The sequence below is a fragment of the Prinia subflava genome, chromosome 8, assembly GCF_021018805.1.
Source record: "Prinia subflava isolate CZ2003 ecotype Zambia chromosome 8, Cam_Psub_1.2, whole genome shotgun sequence".
Taxonomy (NCBI): Eukaryota; Metazoa; Chordata; class Aves; order Passeriformes; family Cisticolidae; genus Prinia; species Prinia subflava.
This window is the reverse complement of record NC_086254.1, coordinates 13,063,167-13,089,414: the sequence shown is the minus strand read 5'-3', so window position 1 is coordinate 13,089,414 and position 26,248 is coordinate 13,063,167. Positions and strand designations below refer to the sequence as shown.

Sequence of the window (26,248 nt, the reverse complement as noted above, 5' to 3'; positions counted from 1 at the left end):
ACAGCCCCTCATCCCGGGGCACAGAGCCAAACCCGCTCCCGTGGCTCCTGCGGGCCCGGCCCGGCGGCTCCGAGGACCCACAGCACCCCTGTCGTGGATTCCAGCGTGGGTGACCCCCTCCCCTTCTGCCAGGAGCACCCAAAGGCAGCAAAACGTCCCGTGGACATCCCACACTCCTGTCCCTGCGGAGAGCAGAACAGGGCAGTGGTACCACGCTGCAGAGGGAACAGGGATTTTCCAGGTAACCAGTGCAGAAGTTCAGCCCTGTGTTAGTCTGTTGAGCAAAACAAGGACATCCCACCCCTGGTCGTGCCACCACCATGAAATCCTGGAAGATCCTGAGCTGGATCTCACAGGGATCATCAGTGCAGCTCCTGTCCCTGCACAGACACCCCAACAATCCCACCCTGAGCATCCCTGGGAGCGTTGTCCAAACGCTCCTGGAGCTGTGGCAGCCTTGGGGCTGGGACCATTCCCTGGGGAGCCTGGGCAGTGCCCCAGCACCCTCGGGGGGAAGAACCTTTCCCTGAGCTCCAGCCCAAACCTCCCCCAGCTCAGCTTCATGCAGTTTCCCAGAGTCCTGTCACGGGCCTTCCAAAAATCCCTCCAGGACGAGCACAGTTGTAGGGCCAAGAGAGAATTGGGAATAAACAATTAAAGAGCCCCCACTTTGCACCACGTCACTGCTCACACACCCCCAGGTTCCTCTGTGCTGCATCTCCAAGGAGTTTCAGGGAATATTTCAGTGCATTCCACAGGATTCCAGCACTGCTGAGCCCAGGGATGGGCTGTGGGGAAAACTTTGGGCTCTCACTCACACATTTCACAGCACTCAGGTCTCCCAGGGCCCCACTCAGATTTCTGCTCACACCCAGCAGAACCTGGCAAAACAAACCCATCCCAGGGATTCCCTGCTCCAAGGTTTTACAGAGGAAATTCATCAGCTCCAACAGTGCCAAACAAGCCTGCAAGTACTGAAAAAACATGGAAATACCACACTTGAAAGCTCAGCCCCTTTGGGGATTGATTTGTTGTAACTTCAGTTCAAGGTTTGTTAATTCCAGCAGCACAAGGAGCCCTTTTCTCCTCTGAACACCAAGGGGTGTCTGTGGGTGCTGAGCACAGCCCCCTCCTCACCCCTCAACCACAATCTGCCCCCCCAGCCTCAGTGACACCCCTGGGCTGCAGGAGTGCCACAAACCTTCCCAGCCCACAGCCAGAGCTCCTGGAGTCACCCTGCACACACTGGAAAGGCTGCCCTGGTAAGGGAACTCTAAAATCCCAGCTATTTAAATTGTGTATTTGGTATTTAAAGCAGCCATGGGCTGAGCTGGTCACGTTCCACTTGAGACCTCCCAATGAAATCACACCCTGAATATCCCACAAAACACTGCAGAGCAGGGAAGCACTGGTCCTAATTAGCACACGTGCTAATTGTTCACTAAAAGTGAATAAAGTAGACTTTTCCAGGATTGCTGGATTATTCCAAGCCCTGTCAGAGCACATCCGTGAGTTCCAGTCAAGCAAAGAACGAGCAAAGCCTTTCCACACCTGCAACTTTAATGGTTGGGGCAGTTCCAGAGCCACCTCTTCAAGAGTGCAAGTCTTTAAACAGCTTAAAACCAGCAATAAAAAGTAAAATATAAATTTTTATTTAGAATTAAAGCAAATACTTCAGTATCACAAACACAATATTAAACTTCAAGAAATATACTGCTAAATTTGGAGGGAGCATTTATTTTTTGCACAACCACAACATGCGCACAAAATCCAGAGAAAGATGTGGAGTCTGAAATTTTCAACATCTCACCACCAAAGCAGCTGGGTCACACAAGGTTTCGTACAAGAGTTAAGATAGACTGGAATAAGATGTTGACAAAATTTCTACAGAATCATCTTTATAGACAACAAGAAAGCTCTAAAGAGGCAAACATTGCAATCTAGTCTTCTTCTGCTGAGTCTCTCTCAAACGTGTAGGCCATGAAGCAAGCATCTGGTCTCTTGGGGACAAGGGGATGCCCTGGTCTCACAATCTCAAAGCCCAAAAAGCTGAAAGTACGGAGCAGTGCAGCTAGAAAATAAAGCAGGAGACAGGTTTCACCCATAGAATAATGGACAAAACCCCCTTGAATTCCCACCCAAAGGCATTTTGTGTGTCTGGAGGTGCAGGAATACCCACCTCTGTCATCTCTGTTCTTGTGGAAACAGATGAACACGTGTTCAACTCGGAGCTGTTCTTCAGCAAACTCGAGAAGAACTGCAAAACTGCAAGGGAAACACCAGGGCTGAGTGCCTGAGGAACAGGGAACGTCCTGGAATGGGAGGGACCCCCAGGATCACCCAGTCCAACCCTGGCCCTGCACAACAACCCCACCCTGAGCGCTGTGCGAGCGCTCCCAGAGCTCTGGCAGCCAAGGGCTTCTCCAGAGAGTTAGCACAGCCTCCAGAGCCAATCCACACAGGAATTGCTAAGGAAGAGGCACAGGCTGCAGCCTCACACCACCACATCCCTGAACCGCAGGCAGGACTCAAGGGCAGGACTCCTCAGTGGCACAGGAAATGTGTTTGTGACACAGCTGAAGGAGCTGCAGTGACAGACTCAAAGCAGCCTGGAATTCTCAGAGCCTCAACCAGCCTGAAATCCCAGACTTTGGGCTGGTTCTGCCTGCAGCCCTGAAACCAGGCTCGCAGGAGAGCCTCAAGGACCAAAACTAAACTTGATTTTCCAGAATACAAAGAGCAAAGTGTTCTCCCAGCCCCCTGAGAGGTCTGGTGTTAACCCACAGCCGAGTTTTCCCTGGCCCACCTGTCCTTGCTCCCCTCAGGCAGAGCACCACTGGGAATTTCGATGTAGAGGTTGTTGTTGTTCAGCACTGCTCTCCAACTGATGTGTTTGGCATCTGTAAGCCTTGACTGGACATTGAGAATTCTTGTCCTGTTGTTAGGTGTTAGTTCTTCTGTGACATTCAGCCGATTATCCTGCAGCAGGGAGAAGGGCAGAGTTATTTTTCCATTCGTTTTTGGAGCAGGGATTGAGGCAGGGAATGCTGCCAAGCTCACCATGAGCTGTTTGCTCCTCATACTCACCGAATAAAATAAATTAGCTGAAAGATTGTGATCCCTCTGACTATTCCCTCGCCCACCTGGGATCTTCAGGGGTGGGTGAGGGACATCAGGAGCACCACCGAGGCCCCGGACCCAGGTTACTACAGCAATTGAAGGGAACCCTGGAACTGCAAAGGGAGCGTGGTTAGACAGGCAGGAAGGCTTGCACAAAGCCCTGGGACTTCCAGGATTCAAACAGTGTTAAAAAAACCCAAACCTAGGCCAAAGGACTCCTCCCACTGCAAGAGGGAAGACAAAGGAAGCTCCACACCAGGGGCAGGGACAGTGCCCAAGGAGCTGCCACTGCAGTATTTTGAGTGAAGATTCACTTGGAGACGAAAAATACCCTGGCAGAGTGAGCCAGGTGTGTTTGTGTGCCAGGGCAGGCCTGATCTGCCCTCGTGAGAAGAACCCTTCTGCAGGAATGTGCTGTTTTCTGCCCTCCTTGCTCTCAGGCAGCACAAACGCCCAGCCCAGCGAGGCAGGGATCAACTTTTCCCCGGGATATTCACTACCAGACCTTCCCAGCTCGAGGCCAGGCAATTCCAGGGAATCATCTCCACCTCCAGTATTCTCAGCTTGTGCTGACGCCACACCTGAACCCCTGCAAAACCTCCAAAAACACCTCCACACCTCATCCCACCGAATCCCTCAGAGCGATCCCGCAACGCTCAGCACTCAGCTAGAAAAAAAACCCCGTATTTTTGAAGACGTGAGGACTATTTTTAAGTTTCTCCCCATCCTTTTTCAAGGCTGTTTCACTCCTCCCGAGGCAGAGCGGCGCTGGCCCCTCCCTCTGCACCATCCTTCACCCGCAGGCTCCGCTCTGGAGTTGCGTCATCTCAGCAGATGCAGCAATCGAGGCCCTTGGGGGAATTTTCACAATCGTCCTGTCTCCGGGTGCCAGCAGCAGCCACTGCAGCCATTTGCAAATCCGAATAAACAGCTACAAAATAATCCACCATTTTGCACGCTTCGCACCCGAGTTCGCGGGGTTTGGATTGGTTTTTTTTCTTTTTTTTTTTTCTCCTTTTATTACTATTTTTTTAATGAGCTTGAAACTTGTGATGAATAATCCGTATTAGAAAGGCTGGGAATGGGCAGAGAGGTTAAATATTATGTGCTGGAAGGTAAATTATATTTATATCTTAACGTGAAGCAAGCGCAACAATTGCAAAGTTTTCTTGAAAATACAAAATCTGTCCTAATTGAATGTGTTATTTTTTTAAATGAGTCTCCAATACTTATTTTAAGCTCTTTGAAAGAGACGTTTTTCTTTAGTACCAACATTATATATTTTTATCTGAGAATGACCGTGAACGATACATTTCTAATTTCCCTTACAAATAAACATTTGAAAACCTTTTCCAAAGGTGTTCTGTGGCAATCTTTAACAATTTCACCTTTCTGCCCCAAAAAGGTGGTGCAGAGGAAGGTTTGCAACCATAAATATATTTTAGTGATGGTTACGTGCACTTAGGGAGAAAAACCCCATCTTTAACCCGCAGTTAAATGTAAAAACAGTTTAAAAACTCCTTCCACAGTCCACACACGAGGTGGAAAGGGCAGACTGATATCCTGAGCATCCACCACTCCACACCAGCCTCCTTAATTCAGGTATTTTCTTTCTTGCCAGCACCTGTGGGGGGTGTTTAATCTTTCGGTTGAGTTTTTAACCAACAGCTCTCGTAACACTCTTACCCTCGATTAGTTTTGAGGAGTATCCACGGTTACATAAGGGGATAACAGCCTTCAATCCTTCGATATGTTTGCCTAATTGTTGTTTTCCCCTCGGGCCCCCCCGCCCCCAGCACAGCTCCTGCCCCAGCCCTGCCCGGAGCCTCTCCCAGCCCGGGGGTGCCCTCGGGGGTCCCTCCCAGGGCCGGGACAGCGCTGGGGCCTCAAATTCACCTTTTTTTTGGTGTTTTTTTCCACCCTCCCCTACCGCCTTTCCCCGCGTGCCGGGGGCCAGGCCGCCCCTCCCCCGCTGGCCACGCAGCGGCCCCCGCCCCTCTCCGGCCACCAGGGAGGCGACAACGAGGATGAGGAAGAGGAATGAGACAGCGAGAGCCCAGCGGTGCGAGGCTGAGGGAGGCCGCGGCGCCTCACCTGCTCTGTCCGGTACTGAGGCTCAGCACAGCGGGCATGATGGTGCTTTTATTCCCCTCTTTCTCTCTAGCGAAGCAGTGGCTGTTGAGTATCCGTTGCAGGGAGGATTTCACCATCCGGCCGCTGTGGTCCGAACCCCGAAACCCTCCGCCGCCTCCTCCCCCGCTCCCCAGGCGCTGCTACACAAAATGGCACCGGCGCCGCAGTACCTCCTTATATACCCTTCCTCTGCCACGCCCCCTAGGAGACCGCGCCCCTCAGCGCGTGCCACGCCCTCCCACGCAGAGACAGCTTCTATTGAACAGTTCATGTGTCTATTAGGCTGTCTCGCTGTCTATTGGCTGATCCCAGCGCGGAAGGCGGGACATCGGCTCGGGGGTGCTGCACGGGAGGCGGGGGGTAGCGGTGCGTGATTGGCTGCGCGCGCCGCGGGGGGGCGGGGCCTGGCGGGGCATCGGCCGGCGGGCGCCCTGCAACCCCTCACTGCCCTCGGAGCCGCCGGTTCGAGTCCCGCGCCCGCGCCCCGCCCGGCTGAGGTAACCGGGGGGGCCGGGGGAGGAGCGGGGTGTGAGGGAGCACAGGGAGGGAGAGACACGAAGAGTCACGGAAAGAGATGGAAAAACACGGACAGAACCGTAGGGTGCAGCCCTGGGGCTGGAAGCAGCGGAGGGGCGGCAGCAGGACCCCCTTGGGACCCCCGGGGTCATCGCTGCCCTCAGAGCTTCGCACAAAGCTCGGTGCTGAGGGGAACTTTTAATTAAAAACTAGTAATAAACCCCCCGCGAGTAGTGGGGAGGGTCCCTGAAAGGTCGGGGCGAGGTTGTGACCTGCTTTTATGGGGAGTGTTTCGGCTGGTCCCCTTTGGCCTGGCTGTGGTTTATGGATTTACAGGGATATAGGGATGGGGAATAGTTGGATTATGGATTTATAAGGGAATAGGGATGGGGAATAGTTGATTTGTGGATCTAGAATGGAATAAGGATGGGCAATAGTTGGTTTATGGATTTATAAAGGAATAGGGATGGGGAATGTTTAGGTCACGGATTTATAAGGGAATAGGGATGGGTAACAGTTTGTTTATGGGTTTATAGTGGAAAAGGGATAAGGAATAGATGGTGTATGGATTAATAGGGGAATAGGGATGGGGAATGGTTGGTTCATGGATTTATAGTCAAATAGGGATGAGGAAAGGTTGATTCATAGATTTATAGCGAAATAGGGATGAGGAAGGGCTGGTTTATGGATTTATAAAGGAGTAGGGATGGAAAATGGGTGATTTATAGGGGAATGGGGATAGGGAATGGTTGGATCATGGATTTATACAGCAATAGGGATGGGGAATGCTTGGATCGTGGATTTATAGTGGAATAGGGATGGGGAACAGTTGGTTGATGGACAAATAGGGGACTGGGGGTAGGGAATGGTTGACAGTGCTGATCTTTTAGGCTAAAAAGGTTAAAAGACTAAAGCGTTTTTGCTGTGGCTTCATGAAGACGTGGGTAAATCCTGGTTATTTACACAGCAGAAGTTGGGCTCATCCCTGTAACAGCCACCCCGTGCCCTCTGCTTTCCATCTCCTGCCGGGGCTTGGAAATCCGAGGCTTGGGGATGTGGTTGGGTCTTTCTGCAGTCCCACAACAAGAACAGTCTGGAGGAAAGGATGGGAATTTGGAAGCGGGACACCTCCACTGCTGCTCTGGATGGGATTGATGGAAACACAGCTTCATCCCCTGGGGGTGAGGGTCAGCCTTCCAAATCCATCTTACAGCAGCAAATGTGCACAAAAAGCTAAATAGGTCGTCTTTCCCATGGGTTTGGAAATTGGATCTTTGGCTGAGCCACTTCTGACTGAAAACCAAGGCAGAGGCACGTCCTGAGCAGTGGATTTTATCCTGTATGGAGAGCTCAAAATAATGGTGGCAGTGATGGTGTTTGCAGGCAGGGATGCCTTGGAAGTTAAATGGGGAAAGGTGTTTATAGCACCAAGGAAAACTGCTAAAGATACATTGTAATGGTTTTTTTAAATTATGGTTTTAATTTTCATTTAATCACTTTCATCATTTTAATTTTCCATTAAAAAACTTGCAGATGGCTGCATTTCTTTTTTCTTCATCAACTCGGACCCCAACACACCAGTTCTATTGCCTGCAGCTACCAGAGAGGTGCATTTGGCCACTTCTTAGGGGGTTTTATTACCACTTTATTTTTATCTGCTTGAAAATATCCCCGTGCAGGAGCTCTGAGCACAATGGATTGATTGGCTCCCCTTTGCAGAGGGATCATTGTCTAAATCCCCACCCACCTTTTGTGTCCCGAAGCTGCTGGGACAAGCCGGGAGGGAACAAAGTGTGGTTGTCAAAATAAAGCAGTGTCTGCTCTCCTGCAGCTCAGAGGAAAAGCCCGGCCTGGCCAGCAGCCAGGGAAGGATCTGGGAGTCCTGGAAAGTAAAAGGGATGAGAGGAAAGTCCTTTTCCTGCTGCAGGCGTCTGCCCTTAGCTCCCAGAACACGACACAAACGGAGCTTGTGCTCACCTCGCTCTCGAGATTTGGGTGTTGATTTATGGAGGGGAAACTCTTCTGTTTAATGCATTACCCAGAGTCCAGCCTGAAACAATGGGATAGCTGCAATTCCGGAATATCCGGACCACACAGAGCACATCAGAGGAGATTTAGCAATTCCTGGTTTGTGTGTTGTGTTAGGAAGGTTTTTCTGCCGGGCTGTGGAGGTGTCAGGGGGTGGAAGTGCCGCATTAGCATTCGGTGATAGATTTCATTATTTCCAATAATGGCATTTATTATTCCTGTAGTAATCCTGCTGTAATTCCTTATAATGGCTCTGTGTGAGGGGAATCAGCGCTGCAGCTGTTTCCTCCTCCCTGTGAACTGGGAACAGCTTTGCCCTTTGAATCCCTGTCACCTCCATGGCCCATCACTCCATTTCACAGCTGAGTGCCTGGAGAGCTCTGCGCTCTGCAAAAGCCCAACCAACCTGTGCTGGGTTTGTCTTAACCACCACGGGGGATTAGTTCCAGCTGCAGTTTTGCTGAGATAGCCTGACTTCCACTTTAGCAGGGACAGTGATTCATAAATCCTCGCACAGAAGCCTCTGACTCACAATTTTGGGATTACGGCTGAGGCAGTTGGAGATGTTGCCATCCCCAGCTGGTTTTTCACCCCTGGTTTGCCATGATTGCCCTTCTTGTGGCAGAGTAACTCTGTAGCAGGGTTGTTGTTCCAGCTGCATTCTCAGCTTGGCATCTCAGTCCCTGGAATTACCTAATTCAGGGGGCAGTGAACCCTGACAGTCTGAGCAGCCCAGCTCTGCTGTGGCACTGCAGCTTTCAACACCCAGGGAAGATTCACAGAATCCCAGAAGATCCTGAGCTGGATCCCACAGGGATCATTGATCCAGCTCCTGTCCCTGCACAGACACCCCAACAATCCCACCCTGAGCATCCCTGAGAGCTCCTGGAGCTGTGGCAGCCTTGGGGCTGGGACCATTCCCTGGGGAGCCTGGGCAGTGCCCCAGCACCCTCGGGGGGAAGAACCTTTCCCTGAGCTGCAGCCCAAGCCCTGACACAGCTCCAGCCCTTCCTGGGCTCCTGTCCCAGAGCAGAGCTCAGCCCCTGCCCCTCTGCCTCCCCTCACGAGGAGCTGCAGCCCCCGAGGAGCCTCCCCTCAGTCTCCTCTGCTGCAGCTGAACGAGCCCAGTGCCCTCAGCCTCTCCTCAGACCCTTCCCCAGCTCCGTGTCCCTCCTTTGGGCACTCTCCAACAGCTTTGGATCCTCTATTGCATTGCATTTTTACAACCATTGCAAACAGAGAATCTCATCCATCACATTCATGCCAAATCCTGTGCAGGTGTCCTCAAACACACAAAATCCTCCTCATTGCAGCCACCACAGCCTTCCCCCCTCCAACAACTGCATTCCCAAGGACCCTCCCAGTCCCACAGCCAGGAGCTTGTGTGGGTTCCCAGCTGCTGAGGGAGCTCCCCAGAGAGCCCCCAGCAGGTCCCAGTTGCTCTGTGTTCTTACTCCAAGCAGGTCACAGCAACTGGGCTGCCTGAAACCTCCTGGGAAAGAATCTTGTACAGCCTGAGTTACTCAATAACCAGAGCAGTTAATGAGAAAAGGACAGAAGCACCAACTAACAGATCTCTGGTAGGGATCTAAGTTGAAATTGTTGCAGGCTGAGAAAAGCCAAGGCGTAGATTTTCCCAGATTTTCCTTTCTTAGCTTGTTTCCTTCTGCTTTTTACCCTCTTTCCACAAAAGAGGCCTCAAACAGTGGTTAAAATCACCAGTCAGTGATTCTTTGTCAAGCTTTAATGGGTTTTACTTTCTGAAATAGTCTGGAGGAAGACCTTATGGGAGCACAGGAAGAAAACCAGATTGAAAACTGTTGTGAACATATTAGGGCAAGAAATGGCTGTGGGATAAGTAACTGTCTTCCCTCTTCCCTGTGTTTTCAGGTGTGCAAGATCAGATAACACAAGATCGGTGCTTAGAAAGATGTTCAGGAGCTGAAACACTCATAAATCTCCTACGGTTCTGAAATCCTGCACGTTGAAACCACAGCTCTGTAACATCATTTATTCCAAGAAGGAAAGATAAACCCTTCTGTCATTTAGGTGATTAAAGCAGGATTAAATCACACAGCTGCAAAAAACTGCTGCTTCTGCCTGGTTTTCTGCCACTGGTGGAGCTGAGGCTGCTCCTGCATCCGTGTTCTAGAGGAGCAACAAAGCCCCAGGGAAGGGGAATGGGATAAAAATCCTTCTTGACAAGTAGCAGAAAGCCCTGTGTGTTTTGTGCTTTGCTGCATCACGCTGTCAGGGCTCTCCTGGAACGTGGAAATGGATGTTTGTGGCATTTAGCAGCATCAGGGGAATTCATCCTGCTCCAATTTGCTGACGAGGGAAGAACGGCAGAGAGAAAAACATGAGCTCCCTTCCAAAGTGTGTGCAGTCCATGCATACCATTGCCCATTTAGTACCTCCCCAAAAATGGGAATAAAAGATATTAATTTATTAATTTATTGAAGCAGGATTTAAAATCAAGTGGATCTGATTGGCTTTTCTCTCTATTCTGTGAAATTCTGTAGAAATTCTATTTCTCTCTCTTTTCTCTCTCTACACTGCTTGTTCTTGCGGTTTTGAGAGGTGTCTGGAGATGCAGCCAAGCACCAAAACAGGACAGAAGCTGAGGCAGAGATGTCCATCAGGGCATGTTTTCATAGAAATCATTGTCTGTGATGACTTCACCCTGTGATTTAGCTGATTTTAGTCATGGAATAATTGAAATGTTCCTGTTGGTCAGCTCTCCGTGGAGACAAAGAACAGCAAAAGCTTGTGAGGCATTATCAAAACACTGGACAGTGTTATTTCTAAACTTATCAGATCTCTAGATTTTCTAAGTCTTATTTTAAAAATGGCTCTTAAATCTACCCCTCTCCTTCCTTAGTACTTCTAGTTCATCTCACAGGTAACAGTTAAGTACCAGTTATCTAATTTTAAATACTCCCCCACTAAATCACTCTTTAGTGTGTCAGAATCTATTCTGATCTTTGTGGGACAAGTAATTAGAACACCTTTTCTAGCTGGAAAACTCTCCTCATTTTCATTGTCATGCTTGTGAGAAGGTTTTCATCTGAAGGTCAGGTTTTCTGCAGACCCACTTGTGCTGGAAGGAGACTCTGCCAAATGAAGCCAGAATTTTTAGGTGTTTACCAGCATAGGGAAGAATTTATTTTTCCAAGATCTTTGTGAGATACTGAACTAGAAGAAAACAGTCATCATGCCAACAAAAAAAAAGTCTGTGCTCTTACCAAAAAAAACTTTGGATCTCTGTTTTTCCACTTCAAAACAGCTGGCATGGAGAGGGATTGAATGCAGATGAGGTAATAGATGTTTAAAATGCTGTAAATTCTCATTTATCTGAATTAGGAGTGGAATCCAACATTACCTGGGCACCTGGGAAAGTTCTTCTTCTTCTTCCAGGATGAGTTCTTCTTTTTGAGTTTGCAGGACCAAACTGAGCAGTTTGCACATAAAAATAACGTGTGGGCAGGGGAGGGAGGTTGAAGTGGGAACAGGAAATCAGCTGGAAAGGGGCTTGGCCAAGAGCAGGAGCCAAAGTAACACTCAGAGGGTGGCACCTTGTGATTTCTGGGAAGGAAACGTGCTGGGGCACTTTGTTGTTATGGGTCTGTAATTTGGGGATAATGTTCCACAACACTGATTCCTGTATTGATTTTTCTCTGGCTGCTGCTGCCAGGTATGAACAAATGGCCCTGGGGAATTTGGAGGTGGTTGCAACACAACCGAGTGAAAGGCGTTGCAGCAGCCTCCCTTCCCCACCCCATTTTCTGTTTCGTTTCTGCCGGGCCAGAGGCAGCTCGGCTCCAGCCCCTCTGCCGAGTTACCCAGAGGTGATGGAGCTCTGCTTCTCGGTGAGGAGTCAGAGGGGAGTTAATTTGAGGAGGGGACGAAGCCCTGTCCCTCCTGTTGGCAAGGAGCTGAAAGCCTCTCGCCTCAGAGGTGTGTGGAAGGCTGTGACTGGCTGTGACTGCTGGAAAGAAACTGGACAGGAGCTGAGATTTAGTTCTGAAATCTGTTCTCTGGGGTATTTAGCACCTTTCTGATTTCCCTATAAATGTTTATCTGTTCTTGGGTCAGAGTTTCCCTGTTGCATTGTCCAGTGAGTGAATGCTTTCAGATTTCGGTGGTGCTCTGCCTTCCTGCTGCTTGGGGTCCTGAGCAAACCCTTTGCAAACCCCTCCATAATCAATCCCACCATGATCACCATTTCAGGCTCCCTGGAACTCCTCCATGAACATTTTCCTTCCCCTCGCTTCCTTGCTGGAGACTTTGAGTGGTGGATTTAGGAGTTCATTTTTTGTTTTTGTTTCCCCCTCCTAGAATCCACCACTATCCGAGGTTTCCCTGCAGGACAATCCCCCTGCCCAGCTGGGAAGGGGAATGGGACAGCCTGGCTTGTTTTCCTCCAGCTCCTCTTGTGTTGGACCAGGCAGCCTCGGGGATGAGGAAGTGCAGGGTGCAGCCCTGCTTTTGTAACACCTAATTTCGTTTGGAAATGTTATCCAAACAAACAGCTGCCAGCAGGATGAGCGTTAAGACCTGTGCAGAGTGAGCTTGGCCTGCTGAAACGTTTCAACCAGCAGCTCATTAACATGGAGATACTCAAAGGAGACTTTCCCCCCCGATTAGATCCTGCCCGTGATAAGAGCATTAACGAGCATATTTTCCCATAAATAAAATCAGCAGGCCTGGAGGGCAGGGAAGGTTATTTTGCCTGGAATCAGTTCTATCCCACGCTCACCCCTTGGAGACTTGGGGCTGAGGGAACCGCTCACCCTGAGAGCGAGCCAGAGACCAACAGGCAAAGGAGGATTTCTTCCAGCTCTGTGTGCTCCACACTGCTTTATTTTGGGGATAATCCACGTGGATTCTGTCACTGGCCAGAACTCCCTGTGCTCACTGCCAGGGCAGCCCTTGGGGTGCTGCAGGAGGGACAGGAAGGTCCAACTTTGGTATAAAGTTTCTTTTGCCAGGCTGTTTTCTGAGCTGCAGGAGGGACAGGAAGGTGCAGCCTGGAGAAAGCTGCTTTGGCCAGGCTGTTTTTTGAGCTGCAGGCGGCCTCGTGCTCTCTGCATCCGTGTCTGAACCAATATTTACTCAGGGCTCTGTGTACAGTGAGAGCAGGGCTGGAGCCAGCATCAGCCCAGCTTAGCAGCTTCCCTTGTTTACATATTTTTGAAAAATACTCCTGACTTCCAGGCTGGGGAGAGGTGGCAGCGTGACAGCTCTGGTGAGCACGAGCCCTCCCTGCAGCAACCTGCCCACCCCAGAGCCTCTGCAGCCAAAACTCCCCTCTGGAAGTGGGTGGGCAGCAGACCCCCAGCCTGGGCAGGCCTTGGCATCTCCCCAGGAGGTGACAAACCTGCTCTGGAAGGGACAAACCAAGGTCCAAAGGCTTGGAGCTCCCTAAGGGACTGGCAGCAAAGGAGCCCTCAGGCTGCCACCACACTCAGGAGTGGAGGCTTCAAAAGGAGGGCAGCTCTAGTTCAGTGCCAGAATTTTCCAGTTTTCCCAAAGGGTTTTATTTCTGAAGCTGTTCTAGGTACAGATTAACTTCCCCTGCCTCTTGTTGGTCATTAACTCTGGGAGAAGCTGAGGTTTGAAGGGTTCATTGCTCAAGGAAAAGGGTGAGCACTGCAGTGCTTCACAGCCACGCTCCCGTGGTGCCTGTCCTGGTGTTCCCAGAGAAATCAGACTTTAGGGAGCTGCTTATTCCACGTGTCCTGCTGTGTGTGTCACACACAGACACCCTGACTCCTCTTTGGGAGGGCAAAACCCCACTTCCAACAGAGCCGAGCACGTGCCCCAAGCTCTTAATGAGACCAGCAGATTTCCTAAGGTGCTGGAAAATGAAGAGGTGGCATAAGGAAGGTAAAGACCCTTGAAATTACTGCTCAGGCTTGGAGCTGTGACCTGCTTTGTTTGATTTCCTGCACACGGTGACTTTTGCCAGCTACTTCAGGTGATGAGCTGAAAACCTCTCGCCTCAGAGGTGTGTGGAAGGCTGGGAATGGCTGTGACTACTGGAAAGAAACTGGACAGGAGCTGAGATTTAGTTCTGAAATCTGTTCTCTGGGGTATTTAGCACCTTTCTGATTCCCCTGTAAATGTTTGTCTGTTCTTGGGTCGGAGTTTCCCTGTTGCATTGTCCAGTGAGTGAATGCTTTCAGATTTCAGTGGTGCTCTGCCTTCCTGCTGCTTCCCTGGACCTTTGTTCTATGGCTCTTCCATTTCTCAGCTCCCAGTTCCTCGTTCCCTTTGGCGTTCCCGGGTTTGTTTGGCTTCACACACAGCCACACCCCGGGTCCACGATCACAGACCGGGCACTCTCAGCCCATCTTCAGCCTCGTTGGGCTCATTAGGGAGAAAAATGTCACCAGGAATCCTTGAAGGAGCGGGATGTGACAGGGAGCAGTGGGAATCAGCAGGTCAGGCCTTAGCAGCTGTCCGCTCTGCAGCTCTGCTAAACCCAGGCTCGGGCTTAACCTTAAAGCTGATCCCTGCAGGGCGGATCCCACAGCATCCCTGGGGTATTCCTGAGACAGGGAGCACAGGATCTGGGATTTGTGTGTTTGGGCTCCCACTGCAGCCCCTTTGGAGCTGGAATTCCAGCGGGAGCTGCCCCTGTCCCTGGGGATTGGGAAGATGAGGGTGGGAGGAGGCAGAGCTGAGGTGGGAGCTGAGCTCGCTCTGCTGCTCCCTCCCTTCTCTGGGGAAAATGGGCTGGGGACAGTTCAGGTCACTTTGACAAGTTTCCTTTGTAAATAATGTTCCAAAGCAAAATGTTCCTTTTAACCTAAATTATCTGTCCTAATCCTACCTCAGCTCTCCCCCTTTTTTTTTTTTTTTTTTTTTTAAATCAATTTCTTTGTTGCCTTTAAAAGTATGAGAGATCACGTTGGCAGTGATAATCATGTTTAATTCTCTCTTCTGTCATATTTGGCTTATTTTCCCATGGTTTTCTCGCTGTTTGGCATTGTCAGGTTTATGTTCTGCAGTTTTAAGATTTTAACTGTGATCAGGAATATTCCTGCTGGGGGCAACTGGATGCTTTTCCCCGTTTTATGGAGGTGGCTGCAGGACATCAGTTTATAGAAAACTGGATTTATTTTATCATTCTCAGGGTGATGGTGATGGACAGGAGCCACCCCTGTGCTTGTCACACGTCACAATGGCACCAAACTCTGGTTATTTGTATCATTGCTCTCAGTGTCCCTGGGACTTAGAAAACTCTAAATTTTAAGAACAAGCCTTTCCTGAGGCTTCCATGTGAAGCCATTCAAATAAAGTTAATTAATATGATTAAGTCTTTGTCATTCTGGTCCAAACTGTGACACCAAGGCTAGGACCAGGGTGTTCCAGCTGCTTCAGGAATGTCATTTCAGGTCACTGGGGGATGTGGAGGGTCCTGGGGGTCCCTGCTGGCAGCCAGCAGCAGTTCTGTGTCCAGCTTTGGACAGAGGGGATCAGAGAAGCGCATTTTGTGTCACAAGTGTTGTTAGTTGCCATTGTAGAAGGACAAATAACCCAGGATCCTGCCCTAAAAAAAAAGGGATTTTCAGGAACCCTTCCTGACAAACCTGCTCAGAAAACTCTTCAGAGAGAGGGAGGCCAACATTTCCCCACAGAATCCCTTCCAATACTTTGCTGTGTTTACTACTACAGAGTATTTGGGATTTTCTCCCTTAGATCCATGGCTGCTGTTCATTCCTAACTTCCCATGGGCAGGAACAGTTTCTCTCCACTCTGTCCTCACTGGATTCAGCCAGGACACATCCAAAGTCTTTTCTTTCATCCAAAATACTTACTAGTTCCAATGAGGCCTTTTTTCCATGACTTTTTTTTCCCCTGACCTCCAGGTATAACAGCTCTGACGCATTGGGAAGAAACTGGGATTTGGGAAAACAAGCTGTCCTTCATTTTCCCTGGAAATCAGCTATTGTTGCAGCTCTCCCAGATCCCTGCTGGTTGGAATGTTTTGAAAAGCTCCCGTTCCCAGGGCATTCCCAATCCTTGGATTGACTTTTCAGCTGGGAAGGTTTCAAGAGCTCTTGGTGCAGCTTTATGGGGACATTGAGCATTCTCTGCCTGCAAGGTTTGGCTTCCCAGTTTGGAGACCTGGATGTGGGGAGGGATAGGGCAGGGAGGGACCTTCTGAGCCCGGTCCTGCTGTCCAGCTGTGGTCCAAGGATCCATAGAGGCACAGAGCTCCCCCTTCAGCCCCCAGTGTGTCCTTTCCACAAGCTGGGAGCTCTCAGTGTTACAGAGCTCCTTTTTAATTACAGTTGTATTTATTTTAGCCAATTTTTTCCCCTAGCTGGTTTCATGCCAGCATTGTCTTTATGCTTAAATTGGCATCTTGGCTCTCTCTTGGTGCTTTTGTGTGTAGCAATCCAACCCCTTTGTTTTGGTAGGCAAAGCAAACTGAGACTTTCCTCTAAATCTTTCTTTCTCCTTTCCCTGCTTCTTGTCAAGGAAGCCTCTCAGCCATCCAGAATTGTTCCCACACAAGTTATTTACAGAAAGCATCTCTCCACGACCACCTAAGTGCCATCATCTCTTAGGTAAAACCCAAGTGTTTCTAAATTCATTTTCTGCATGTTGGAAAAGGAGCTAAAAAAGCACAAACACCCAAGCAGAACAAGGAGGGGAGAGTTTGGCACATCTGCATGGTGGGGTAATGATTTGGCAAGGATCACAGAATCATGGAATCATGGAATGCTTTGGGTTGGAGGGTCCTCAAAGCCCATCCAGTGCCACCCCTGCCATGGCAGGGACACCTTCCACTGTCCCAGGCTGCTCCAAGCCCTGTCCAGCCTGGCCTTGGACACTGCCAGGGATCCAGGGGCAGCCACAGCTGCTCTGGGCACCCTGTGCCAGGGCCTGCCCACCCTCACAGCCAACAATTCCTTCCCAATCTCCCATCTCAGTGTCGCTGTTGGATCCTCACACTGGGTCCTGTGATCTCTGTGGGTCTCTGATGTTCTGTTGGAAGCTGCCTCCAGTGCCCTGGCAAAGGGATCCAAACCAGCCCTGGCTGAGCCCCTGCCTCAGGAGGATGGAGGTGGAAGGAGTTTGGCAAAACCTCGCTCTGCACCACAAAAATGTCACTTCGAGATCTCCCAGCAGGACTCTGGGTCTATTTAGCTCCTGTGTGCTGATCTTTGATTACAAACTAAGAGTTGTTATGGGGTTGTTTTTTGTGGGTTTTTTTTTTTTTGGAAACTGTGTGCTTTTCATATTTCCTCACAGCCAGAGCTAAGGGTCCCCTTGCCAGTGTTTCCACTAGATCAGGGGTGTTGTCCCTCCAGTCCTGAGTGCTCCCAGGGGGCTTTGACAGGCACACCCAAGAAAGAGAAGAGGAGCCAAAAGAGGCTCAGAAATGGTGCCGTGACTTGATGTGCAAGAGCAGCAAAGCTGCCAGACCAAAACGTGCCTCCTGCTGTCCTGCAGGCCCCAGAGATGGACATTTCAAAGTTCTTTTCATTTCAAAAGTCTGAAACTCTAATTTGGGACAGGTCTGGGCTATAAAAGTCGATCTTTTCACAGGTTTGACACATGGGGAGGGGATTTCTGAGGGCCTAGACCTCATCCCCTTCCTCCTGAGGGGGCTGGGGGTGATGCTCAGAGCCAAGGATGAAATTCCTCCCTCTGGAGAGAGATTCTTGACAAGGGCTCGAGGGACAGGAGAGGGGGATGGCTTTCACTGCCAGAGGGCAGGGATAGATGGGATATTGGATGGGTGAGGGTGGGGATGCCCCTGGATCCCTGGCAGTGTCCAAGGCCAGGCTGGACAGGGCTTGGAGCAGCCTGGGACAGTGGAAGGTGTCCCTGCCATGGCAGGGATGGCACTGGATGGGCTTTGAGGTCCCTCCAACCCAAAGCATTCCATGATTCCATGATTCTGTGATCCTTGCCAAATCATTACCCCACCATGCAGATGTGCCAAACTTCCCTCCTTGTTCCATACCAGGATTCTTTGAAAGGAGTCAGGATCTAAAGGGAATCAGGAACCAAGGGGAGAAGGATCCTGGCAAGGCTTTGCTTGCTTCCCGCTGTGCTTCAGGACATGGACCCCATTTCCTGCCCCCTCGGGCTGTGGGGGATGTGCTGGGGGTGCCCAGGGCTCCTTGCTCCCCTCTAGAGCCTCTCCCCGTGAGCGGTGCCAGGATCCATCCACGAGCACCCCTGTCCCAGGAGCTGCCCTGGGATGGGGCACGGTGTCTCCGGTGAGAGCGGAGGGGCTGGATCCAGGACAAATCGGACTCAGGGCTGAAGCAAACACTGCTGTGAAGTCACGGTGGCCTCCATCCTCCCCCAGACTCTGCACGAAAACCCCTAAACCCCGAGCCCTAAAGCCACGGGTGCCTTCTCTCTGTGCCAAAGGCGCCCCGTCCCCTCTCCCGTCCCCTCCCCTGTCCCTGGGCAGGGCAGGGGCTGTGCCCGGCTGGGTGAGGCTGACTCAGACCGGCTTCAGCCATCCCCTGCCCGGGGAGCGGAGCTGGAGCATCTCCCCCGCTCCTCCCGTCCCCCGCACCTCGGCACGGGCGGCTGGAGCAAGACACGACCGGTCCCTGCATGCGCATCGCCTTTGTGTGCCGGGGATGAGCACGAACCGCTGCAGGGGAGCGTTTGAACCAGAAAAACCATGCGGGGCTCGATTGTTCCCTGCATCCGTGGAAAATTACTCCGGTTCGCTCTCCCCTTTGCTCGAGCAGCTCCAAAACATGCGGGGAGGGGAGGGGGAGGAGGAGGAGGGAGGTGTCTGTGCCTTTGGGGTCGGAGCTGCTGCTTTTTTTCTCTCTCTGCCTCTAAATGATTTATTCTGAAAGGCTCCTGCCTTGGTGTCACTGGGGCAAGCACAGCGATCAGAAAGCGTTTTGGGGCCAGCCGCTTAAATGTCACTGGGAAAAGAATGGCAAGAAATGAATCCCCGCCATCCCAGAGATGCGGCTCCATCCCCCATCCCTCCCTGCCTCCCTCCCCTGCCCATCTGGCACAGGGAAAGGCAGATGGGAGAGGTGGCCGTGGCGGAGTGTGCTGGTCCCACTCCCGCGGGGGCTGCTCCATCCCCGAGCTCCTCTGGAGCATCGGGGGCACTTCCCTGGGCAGGAATGGACAGGGACAGGGACAGGGACAGGGACAGGGACAGGGACAGGGACAGGGACAGGGACAGGGACAGGGACAGGGACAGGGACAGGAACACACTCCGCTCCTCAGTCGCCATCCTGCAGCCCCCTCTTCCCGTGACTCCCGTCCTCCAAGGCTGCCCGGGCTGTCTCTTCCCCAGGGGTTTGCTTTGCTGGGCTGCTCCGGTTTCCTTTCATTGCCTTTTTCAGACCCTGCTTTTTTAACCTGAATTTTGGGCTCGTTTGCTCGCCCACGTCCCCCATTCTTTTCCTTCTTCCTTTTACATTCCCTCCTCCCTCTGCTCCCAGTGCTGCCCAGCTTTTCTCTTTACCTCCTGCTCTCACTCTCGTTGTATTTTCTTGGTGGTCCTGCCAACAATCTTCTGGGATATAAGAAAAGGAAAATCTCAGGACTACAGAGCTGAGAAGCTTCCCTTAGGAACTGAGGCTGGCTGGGATTTTTAACTCCCTTTTCTTAAATTCTTTTTAAACTATGCCTTCCCTCACCACTGCATTCCCAACTGGATCCTGATGCTGTGGGACACATCCCAGCCCCAACTGCACTGCAGGAATGGACGTGGGAAAGCCCAGGGCAGAAACATTCCTAAGAGCTGGCTCTGTGCTGGGCCTGGTTCTTCCCTAAAAAACAGGGAAAATCACGTATTGGAGTTTGCCTGAGCAGTTGCTGCCATAGCCAGGCACTTCCAAAGGAGGAAGGCAGAGCCTTGGCTGGAGTGTTGTGAAAGGGATGAAGATTTAGAGGCTGGGTGGATCGAGGATGATTCCTGGTTGTGGAAATACAAATGGATCATGCACAGTCGTTCCTGGCTCCTGCAACACTTTTTGCACCTGAGGGTCTTGGGCTGGGCTTTTTGCCTTGTATTTTTGCCTTTCTGGTTTGTTTTCTTCTGTTTTGAAATCCCTCTCGTGCCCCTGGTGTCTCTGAACCTTGGTGAGAACCTCTTCCCAAGGAGGTGGAACTCCCCAGGTCCTCAGCTCTGGGGATGTGACAGGAGCCACCTGACTGCCACAGCAATTTCCTTCACTCCAATTCAGCTTTGTTGCAAAATCCTCTGACAGTGACCAAAGGAAGGAGGAATTGTAGAATCATGGAATGTCCTGAGCTGGGAGAGACACACAAGGATCGTCCAAGGAGCTGGAGGCATCTCCTGGTACAATCAGGGAGCTGCTACTGACATTCCTCTGTATTTGTTCACCTTTATTTTTTTTCCCAAAACCTTGAGCTTTGAGCTTTCTGTGCTCAGGCCTGGTCAGGCCAGCATGGAGTGGTGTTGAAAGTGTTTTATTTCAGGTTCTTTAAAGCATTTGTGAAGCTGCTGCTGAGCTGGAGGAGCTCTGCAGTGACCTCCTCTCCCTCCTGGCCTTTGAATTCCTCACTCCCCTCTTTTCCCTGTTAGTGGGGAGCTGCTCTGTTTAGTGGCTGGTGAATTCCTCATCAAAGGCATCTCCAGCAGCAGGTCCCAGTGGCTCTTGGGGTCCCAATTCCCTGGTTTGCTCTGGAATGATGGTGTGGTGAGCCAGGCTCAGCTGAGCTCACTCCAGTCCCTTTTCCCAGCAGTCTCTCACTGCAGCCTCCCTGCTCCCTTCCCCACAAACCCAGCAGCCTCTCCCTCCTCACTTTTGGAAATTCTTCCACTCAGGAATCAAGAATCACGATCTGAGCTCATGGGACCAGTTGGTTCCGGGCTTGAAACAGTCCCACAGCATTTTTTCCATGTGAATAACACCAAGAATCCCTTTCTGGGCACACGTTGCATCCCACCACGGGCACTGTTACACTGAGAGGGATGAGCAGGGCAGGAAAACCTCAGCAAAACTGGAGAAAGGTTCCCCTGGCAATGGGTGGGGTGGAACTGTGGAAATCCAGAGTCATTTTGTCAGCTCCACCAGAGTCAGAGCAGTGTCTGTGTCACTGGCATCGCAGCCTTGACACTTTTCCATGTGGGATTCCAGCCTGAAGGACACAGGTCATTAAACAATAGGGAATTTCATGGCAGTGACCTTCATGCCAAGAGGCAGAACTCAGAGCAGGAGCAAAAAGAGCAGCTGGAGGTTGGATCTAAATTGGATCCTCCCATCCTCTGCCCAGGAGTTTATTCCTTGTTTTCTTGCTTCACCTCCACCTTTGCCTCACTTAGTTTGTAAATCCCCTTCCCTTTGCACATCTTTGTATCCCAAATTGGCAGAAGTTCCTCGACTTTCTCACTTATGCCATTATCTGGCCTGTTTATGTCCCATAAATCAAGTCAGTGATGAGCTTGGCATGGGATCGGGAAGGTTTTCACAGCGGGATCAGTTTCTCTCCTTTAATTAAACATTACAGGTTCCTCATGAATCCTCCCCCGTGAAACTTTTATGAAAAGCCTTAGCAGAGTAATTTTTGGGGAATCTGTTTTGATGTGCAGATCTGGGCCCCAGTTCTAACCTTGCACACAATTCCAGAGCTCCTGTAAATCATCTGCCTTTGTTGGATCCACCCTGGAACTGGGAGTCAGGGGGTAAGGCTGGGCTGGGCAGAAGAGTGACCAACATGCCCAGCTTTGGGCTCTGGAGTCTGAATTTGGGCTCTCAAGTACAAATTTGGGCTTCAAAGTCTGATTTCACAGCTCCTTCCTCCAGGTGGGTTTTAAGTTTCCAAAGTAGGGAACACTTGGCTCCAACCACATCCCACAGCAATGAGATCCCTGAGTCCCTTACAGGTCTGCAGGCACTGAACCCTCTGGGACAGGAGCCCAGGAAGGGCTGGAGCTGTGTCAGGGCTTGGGCTGGAGCTCAGGGAAAGGTTCTTCCCCCCGAGGGTGCTGGGGCACTGCCCAGGCTCCCCAGGGAATGGTCCCAGCCCCAGGGCTGCCAGAGCTCCAGGAGCGTTTGGACAACGCTCTCAGGGATGCTCAGGGTGGGATTGTTGGGGTGTCTGTGCAGGGACAGGAGTGGGACTGATGATCCTTTTCCACTCAGGATATTCCAGAATTCTATGAAGAGAACTTTGCTGGATTTCAACCTGTGGCTTCCCAGTTACATCTGGACCCAGATTTCTGTGCTTTGTGGTTTAGAGGGAAACTGCTCCTTCTCCAGAGCTCCCTGGGGTGGTTGTTTCTCTTCCAAGCTGACATTTCCCTCTCTTCAGCCTTTTCTCCCGGGGAAGCTTTGCCATTTGCACCATTTGCTCCCACACCCATCCCTTTTTCTTGCTTTTCTGTCTCTTTCCAAGGTGACCAAGAGCTGCTGGCAGAGATGTGGGGTTGCAGGGGATTCCTGCAAGCACAGGACGATCTTTCCAAGCATCGTCCCTGCACCACAGCAATTCCCTGGCAAGGCTTTTTGCTTCCTTAAGCCCCGAGCTGACATTTGCACAGTGACATCCTCTGAGACCTCTGAGCAGCTTTGGCTCAGCCCAGTTCTGCAGAAATTTATAATTTTTCAAAGAACCAAAGTGGTTTTGGTTATAAATTGTGCTGTGACCTCACCCCTCCTTCTGATAACTGTAGAAACACCAACCAGCCACAGGTAAACTGGAACGAAGGATAAACAACACTGGGAGGGATGATTTTCCCATAGGAGTGCAGGAGGGGCCTGTGCCACATTGGCAGCAAAGGTCTCCCTGCACCCCCTTGTCCCACCCAGGGATGTGGGAACGAGGGACAAAAATGAGAAAGGAAATTCCTCCAGTTCCCTTGGGCACAGCAGAAGTTGTCCCATGCAATGGTGTTTTGAGCAACCCCAAATTTCACCTCCTGTCCTGCTGCTGCCTTGTCCCAGCCACAATGTCCAGGGGCAAATCCCACTTTGCTGGGACAGGGTGGTTCCAGGCACAGGATGCCCTCTGAGGGGTGTCCAAAAGTTATTTTTTGCTAAAACCCCCAAAAAACATGTATAAAATCTGTTCTGCAGAGCCAGCCCATGTCCAATCCCACCGTGGGTGTCAGATCCTTCCCAGCCCTTTTCCACATCAAGTTCTTTCGTTTGTTATTTCCACTGCTCTACCTACTTCATCCTATTTATAGAGCACCTTTCATTGGAGTATCCAGGCTTTTAACCTTTATTCTTGGAATATTATTCACTTCTTGGACCTGCCACAGAGCAATTACTCACCCAGGCTCCTCCCCAGCCTGAGTTTAAAAGGAATTCCCACGGGGCAGCTCAGGGTGTCGAGCTCCCTGCGGCCAAAATCCCGGCTCTTCCTCGTGCCACGGCCTGTCCCGGCGTGTTCTGGGTTCCCAGCCTGGCTCTGCTCCTCATTCACCTGCAGAGAGGCTTTGATGCTTCTCTGGTGAGATCATGCACCTCCCAGAGCAGGAGCAAAACACTCCCAGTGGGATCCTGGTGCTGCTTTCTCCAGGTTTCTTCCTCATTCTCTTCTCATCACCTGCTGGGCCACCACAGTGTCTGTCTGGGAGTGTTCCAAAAACGTGTGGATGTGGCACTTGTGGCTCAGTGGTGGCCGTGGTGGTGGGTTGATGGTTGGACTTGGTCTTAAAAATCTTCTCCCATCTTAATGATTCTGTGGTTCTCTGGTCCTGGTCGCTGTAGGACAGAAGATCCCAATGGTGAATCCCAGCAATCTGGGGAGTTTATATCCCTGAGCTGGGGATGGCTTCTGTGAGTATGGAAAGGGGGAATTGCCCCTTTCCCCTAAAAATCCCTAGAGCACCTTCCTGGCACTGTGGAGGGTGGGAATGACCAGCAGGATGTTGGAGATGGGTGTCCCTCCTTGGCTGAGATGGGGTGTGGGATCCACCAACACCACAAGGGGCTGGTGGGGATGGAGAGGTCTCATGTCCCACTTCTCTGCCGGGTGGAGGTGGCTGGAGGGGAGGTGACCTCTCCTCTCCTCTCCTCTCCTCTCCTCTCCTCTCCTCTCCTCTCCTCTCCTCTCCTCTCCTCTCCTCTCCTCTCCTCTCCTCTCCTCTCCTCTCCTCTCCTCTCCTCTCCTCTCCTCTCCTCTCCTCTCCTCTCCTCTCCTCTCCTCTCCTCTCCTCTCCTCTCCTCTCCTCTCCTCTCCTCTCCTCGGACATCTAGAACAGGACCCCACCTGCAGCACTGCAGGGACCCGAGGCTGCCTTAGGGACTGTGACCTGCAGGACCTGGCTCGTCCCTGAGCCTGGCAGATGTGGTGTTTGCATTTGGGGGATGCTGATGCCTGAGACTCCTGCAGCGTTTCCTATGGAAAAATCTCCTCATGGATTTCAGTGTCTTATTTGGGGCCTGGCTTGGGACTCAAGGAGGGAATTCTTTCAGCTGTGGTGGATATTTCAGTGAAACAGTCAAAGAAAACAGGAAAAGGACTCAGCTGGTTTTGGTTTGGTCCTCCCGCAGCTGAGCAGGCTGGGCACAGGTGGGGAGAGGAGGGAAGGGGGAAGCGAGGGTAGTGCTGCTCAAACACTGGGCTGGGAGCTGTGTTGGGAGCTTAAAGAGTCCCTTAAAGAGTTTCACTGGAGCTCAGAGGCACCACTCGAGGGCAGCTGAGCCAAAGTGGAGCTGGGAGAGGACACAGAGCTCCTCTCCGGCCCTGCCAAACCCTCCAACTGCTCTGCCTCCATTTCCTTCCCAGGATGGAGCCTACAGCTGGATCCAGGTCCTCACTCCTCTCTTGGGATCTACAGAGTCATGGAATCTTCACTGGTCACTTGAGGAGTCCCAAGACAAGAGATCACAGGAACCAAAATGGTTTGGGCTGGAAGGGACCTCAAAGCCCATCCAGTGCCACCCCTGCCATGGCAGGGACACCTTCCACTGTCCCAGGCTGCTCCAAGCCCTGTCCAGCCTGGCCTTGGGCACTGCCAGGGATCCAGGGACAGCCACAGCTGCTCTGGGCACCCTGTGCCAGGGCCTGCCCACCCTCACAGCCAACAATTCCTTCCCAATCTCCCATCCAGCCCTGCCCTCTGGCAGTGGAAGCCATTCCTTGTGTCCTGTCCCTCCATCCCTTGTCCCCAGTCCCTCTCCAGCTCTCCTGGAGCCCCTTCAGGCCCTGCAAGGGGCTCTGAGCTCTCCCTGGAGCCTTCTCCTCTCCAGATGAGCACCCCCAGCTCTCCCAGCCTGTCCCCAGGGATGTGAGGGTACTCTCAGGGCCAGATCCTGCCTGGCAGGGACACTGAGCACCTTTCTGCTGGGAGAAGCCTGGGCAGCAGCAGCTCCTCTCCTGCTCTCCTCCACCACTCCTACACACATTGCCATGTTTTAATAATTCCATCATCACTTTCAGGTTTGTTACCACCAGAGCCTGCAGGCTCCTGCCTCAGCTCCTGGGCACACTGCCCTTCCTCTGCATGTCTCTGCACCTTCCTGCCCCATCCCGGGGCACATTTCATTCCTTTGTGCCTTTTTGCCAACAAATACCAGACTGGTGTCGTATCTGATCATGGGAACCACTTCAGTCTGTGTTGAACTCTGTGATCCGAGGTGCAATCACAGCCCTGCCCAAAGCACAGGCAGCTGAAAGCAGAGTGGGAATGGGGGTGTCAGGGCAGGAGGGAGAAGAGAAGGGTCAGTGCTCACATCACCGTGTGGTGCTGGAGAGAACACAGCCTAAAAACCAGAGCAGTGCTCCAGGCTGGATGATTCCTGAACTCAGGAGCCGCCTGGCTTGTCCAAATCTCTTGGGTCACCTTCCCCCAGCCAGGTGGGCACAGCCACTCCAGGTTCATTCCTGAATCCTCTTCTCTGTCAGTCAGTGAGATTCCACCTGATTTTGAATTAATCACAAGATGGTGGATGCAGCCTGGCTTTTGTAGGACATTTGCTTTCTCCTGGTGCTGACAGGGAGCTGAGGAGGAGGAACATTCCTAAAGCTGGGTCTTTTTGATGCCTGTGAGCTCTGTGATTCCCTTCCAAATCTCCTGTAACCCCATGGAGAGCTGGGGGTGCTCACCTGGAGAGGAGAAGGCTCCAGGGAGAGCTCAGAGCCCCTTGCAGGGCCTGAAGGGGCTCCAGAAGAGCTGGAGAGGGACTGGGGACAAGGGCTGGAGGGACAGGACACAGGGAATGGCTTCCACTGCCAGAGGGCAGGGCTGGATGGGAGATTGGGAAGGAATTGTTGGGTGTGAGGGTGGGCAGGCCCTGGCACAGGGTGCCCAGAGCAGCTGTGGCTGCCCCTGGATCCCTGTGAGTGCCCAAGGCCAGGCTGGACAGGGCTTGGAGCAGCCTGGGACAGTGGAAGGTGTCCCTGCCATGGCAGGGGTGGCACTGGATGGGCTTTAAGGTCCCTCCCAACCCAGACTCTGGCTCCTGACTCAGTGGAGCTGCCTCGGATGTGGCACCAATCCAGCACCAATTCAGCACCC

General features: G+C 51.8%; 2 protein-coding genes across 3 annotated transcripts in view; one reads left to right on the top strand and one right to left on the bottom strand.

Moving 5' to 3' along the window:
- Positions 1-1,629: 1,629 nt before the first annotated feature.
- Positions 1,630-5,408, bottom strand: OAZ1 (ornithine decarboxylase antizyme 1). The gene is given in 6 exon segments (XM_063403162.1): positions 1,630-2,071; positions 2,180-2,265; positions 2,807-2,979; positions 3,088-3,174; positions 3,176-3,233; positions 5,215-5,408. Coding segments are annotated over 6 exon segments (651 nt in total). The 5' UTR covers positions 5,331-5,408; the 3' UTR covers positions 1,630-1,940.
- A 272-nt stretch (positions 5,409-5,680) lies between these two features.
- The window catches only part of LOC134553464 (cilia- and flagella-associated protein 251-like), a 35,389-nt gene continuing 14,821 nt past the window's right edge, over positions 5,681-26,248 (top strand). Inside the window, exon 1 of one of the 2 annotated variants that reach the window (XM_063403155.1) lies at positions 5,681-5,750. The gene's annotated coding sequence lies outside the window, so the exon portion shown is untranslated. Of the gene's footprint in view, positions 5,751-11,619; positions 11,667-26,248 lie in introns of those variants that run through there. The other variant, XM_063403157.1, reaches the window with a different exon arrangement.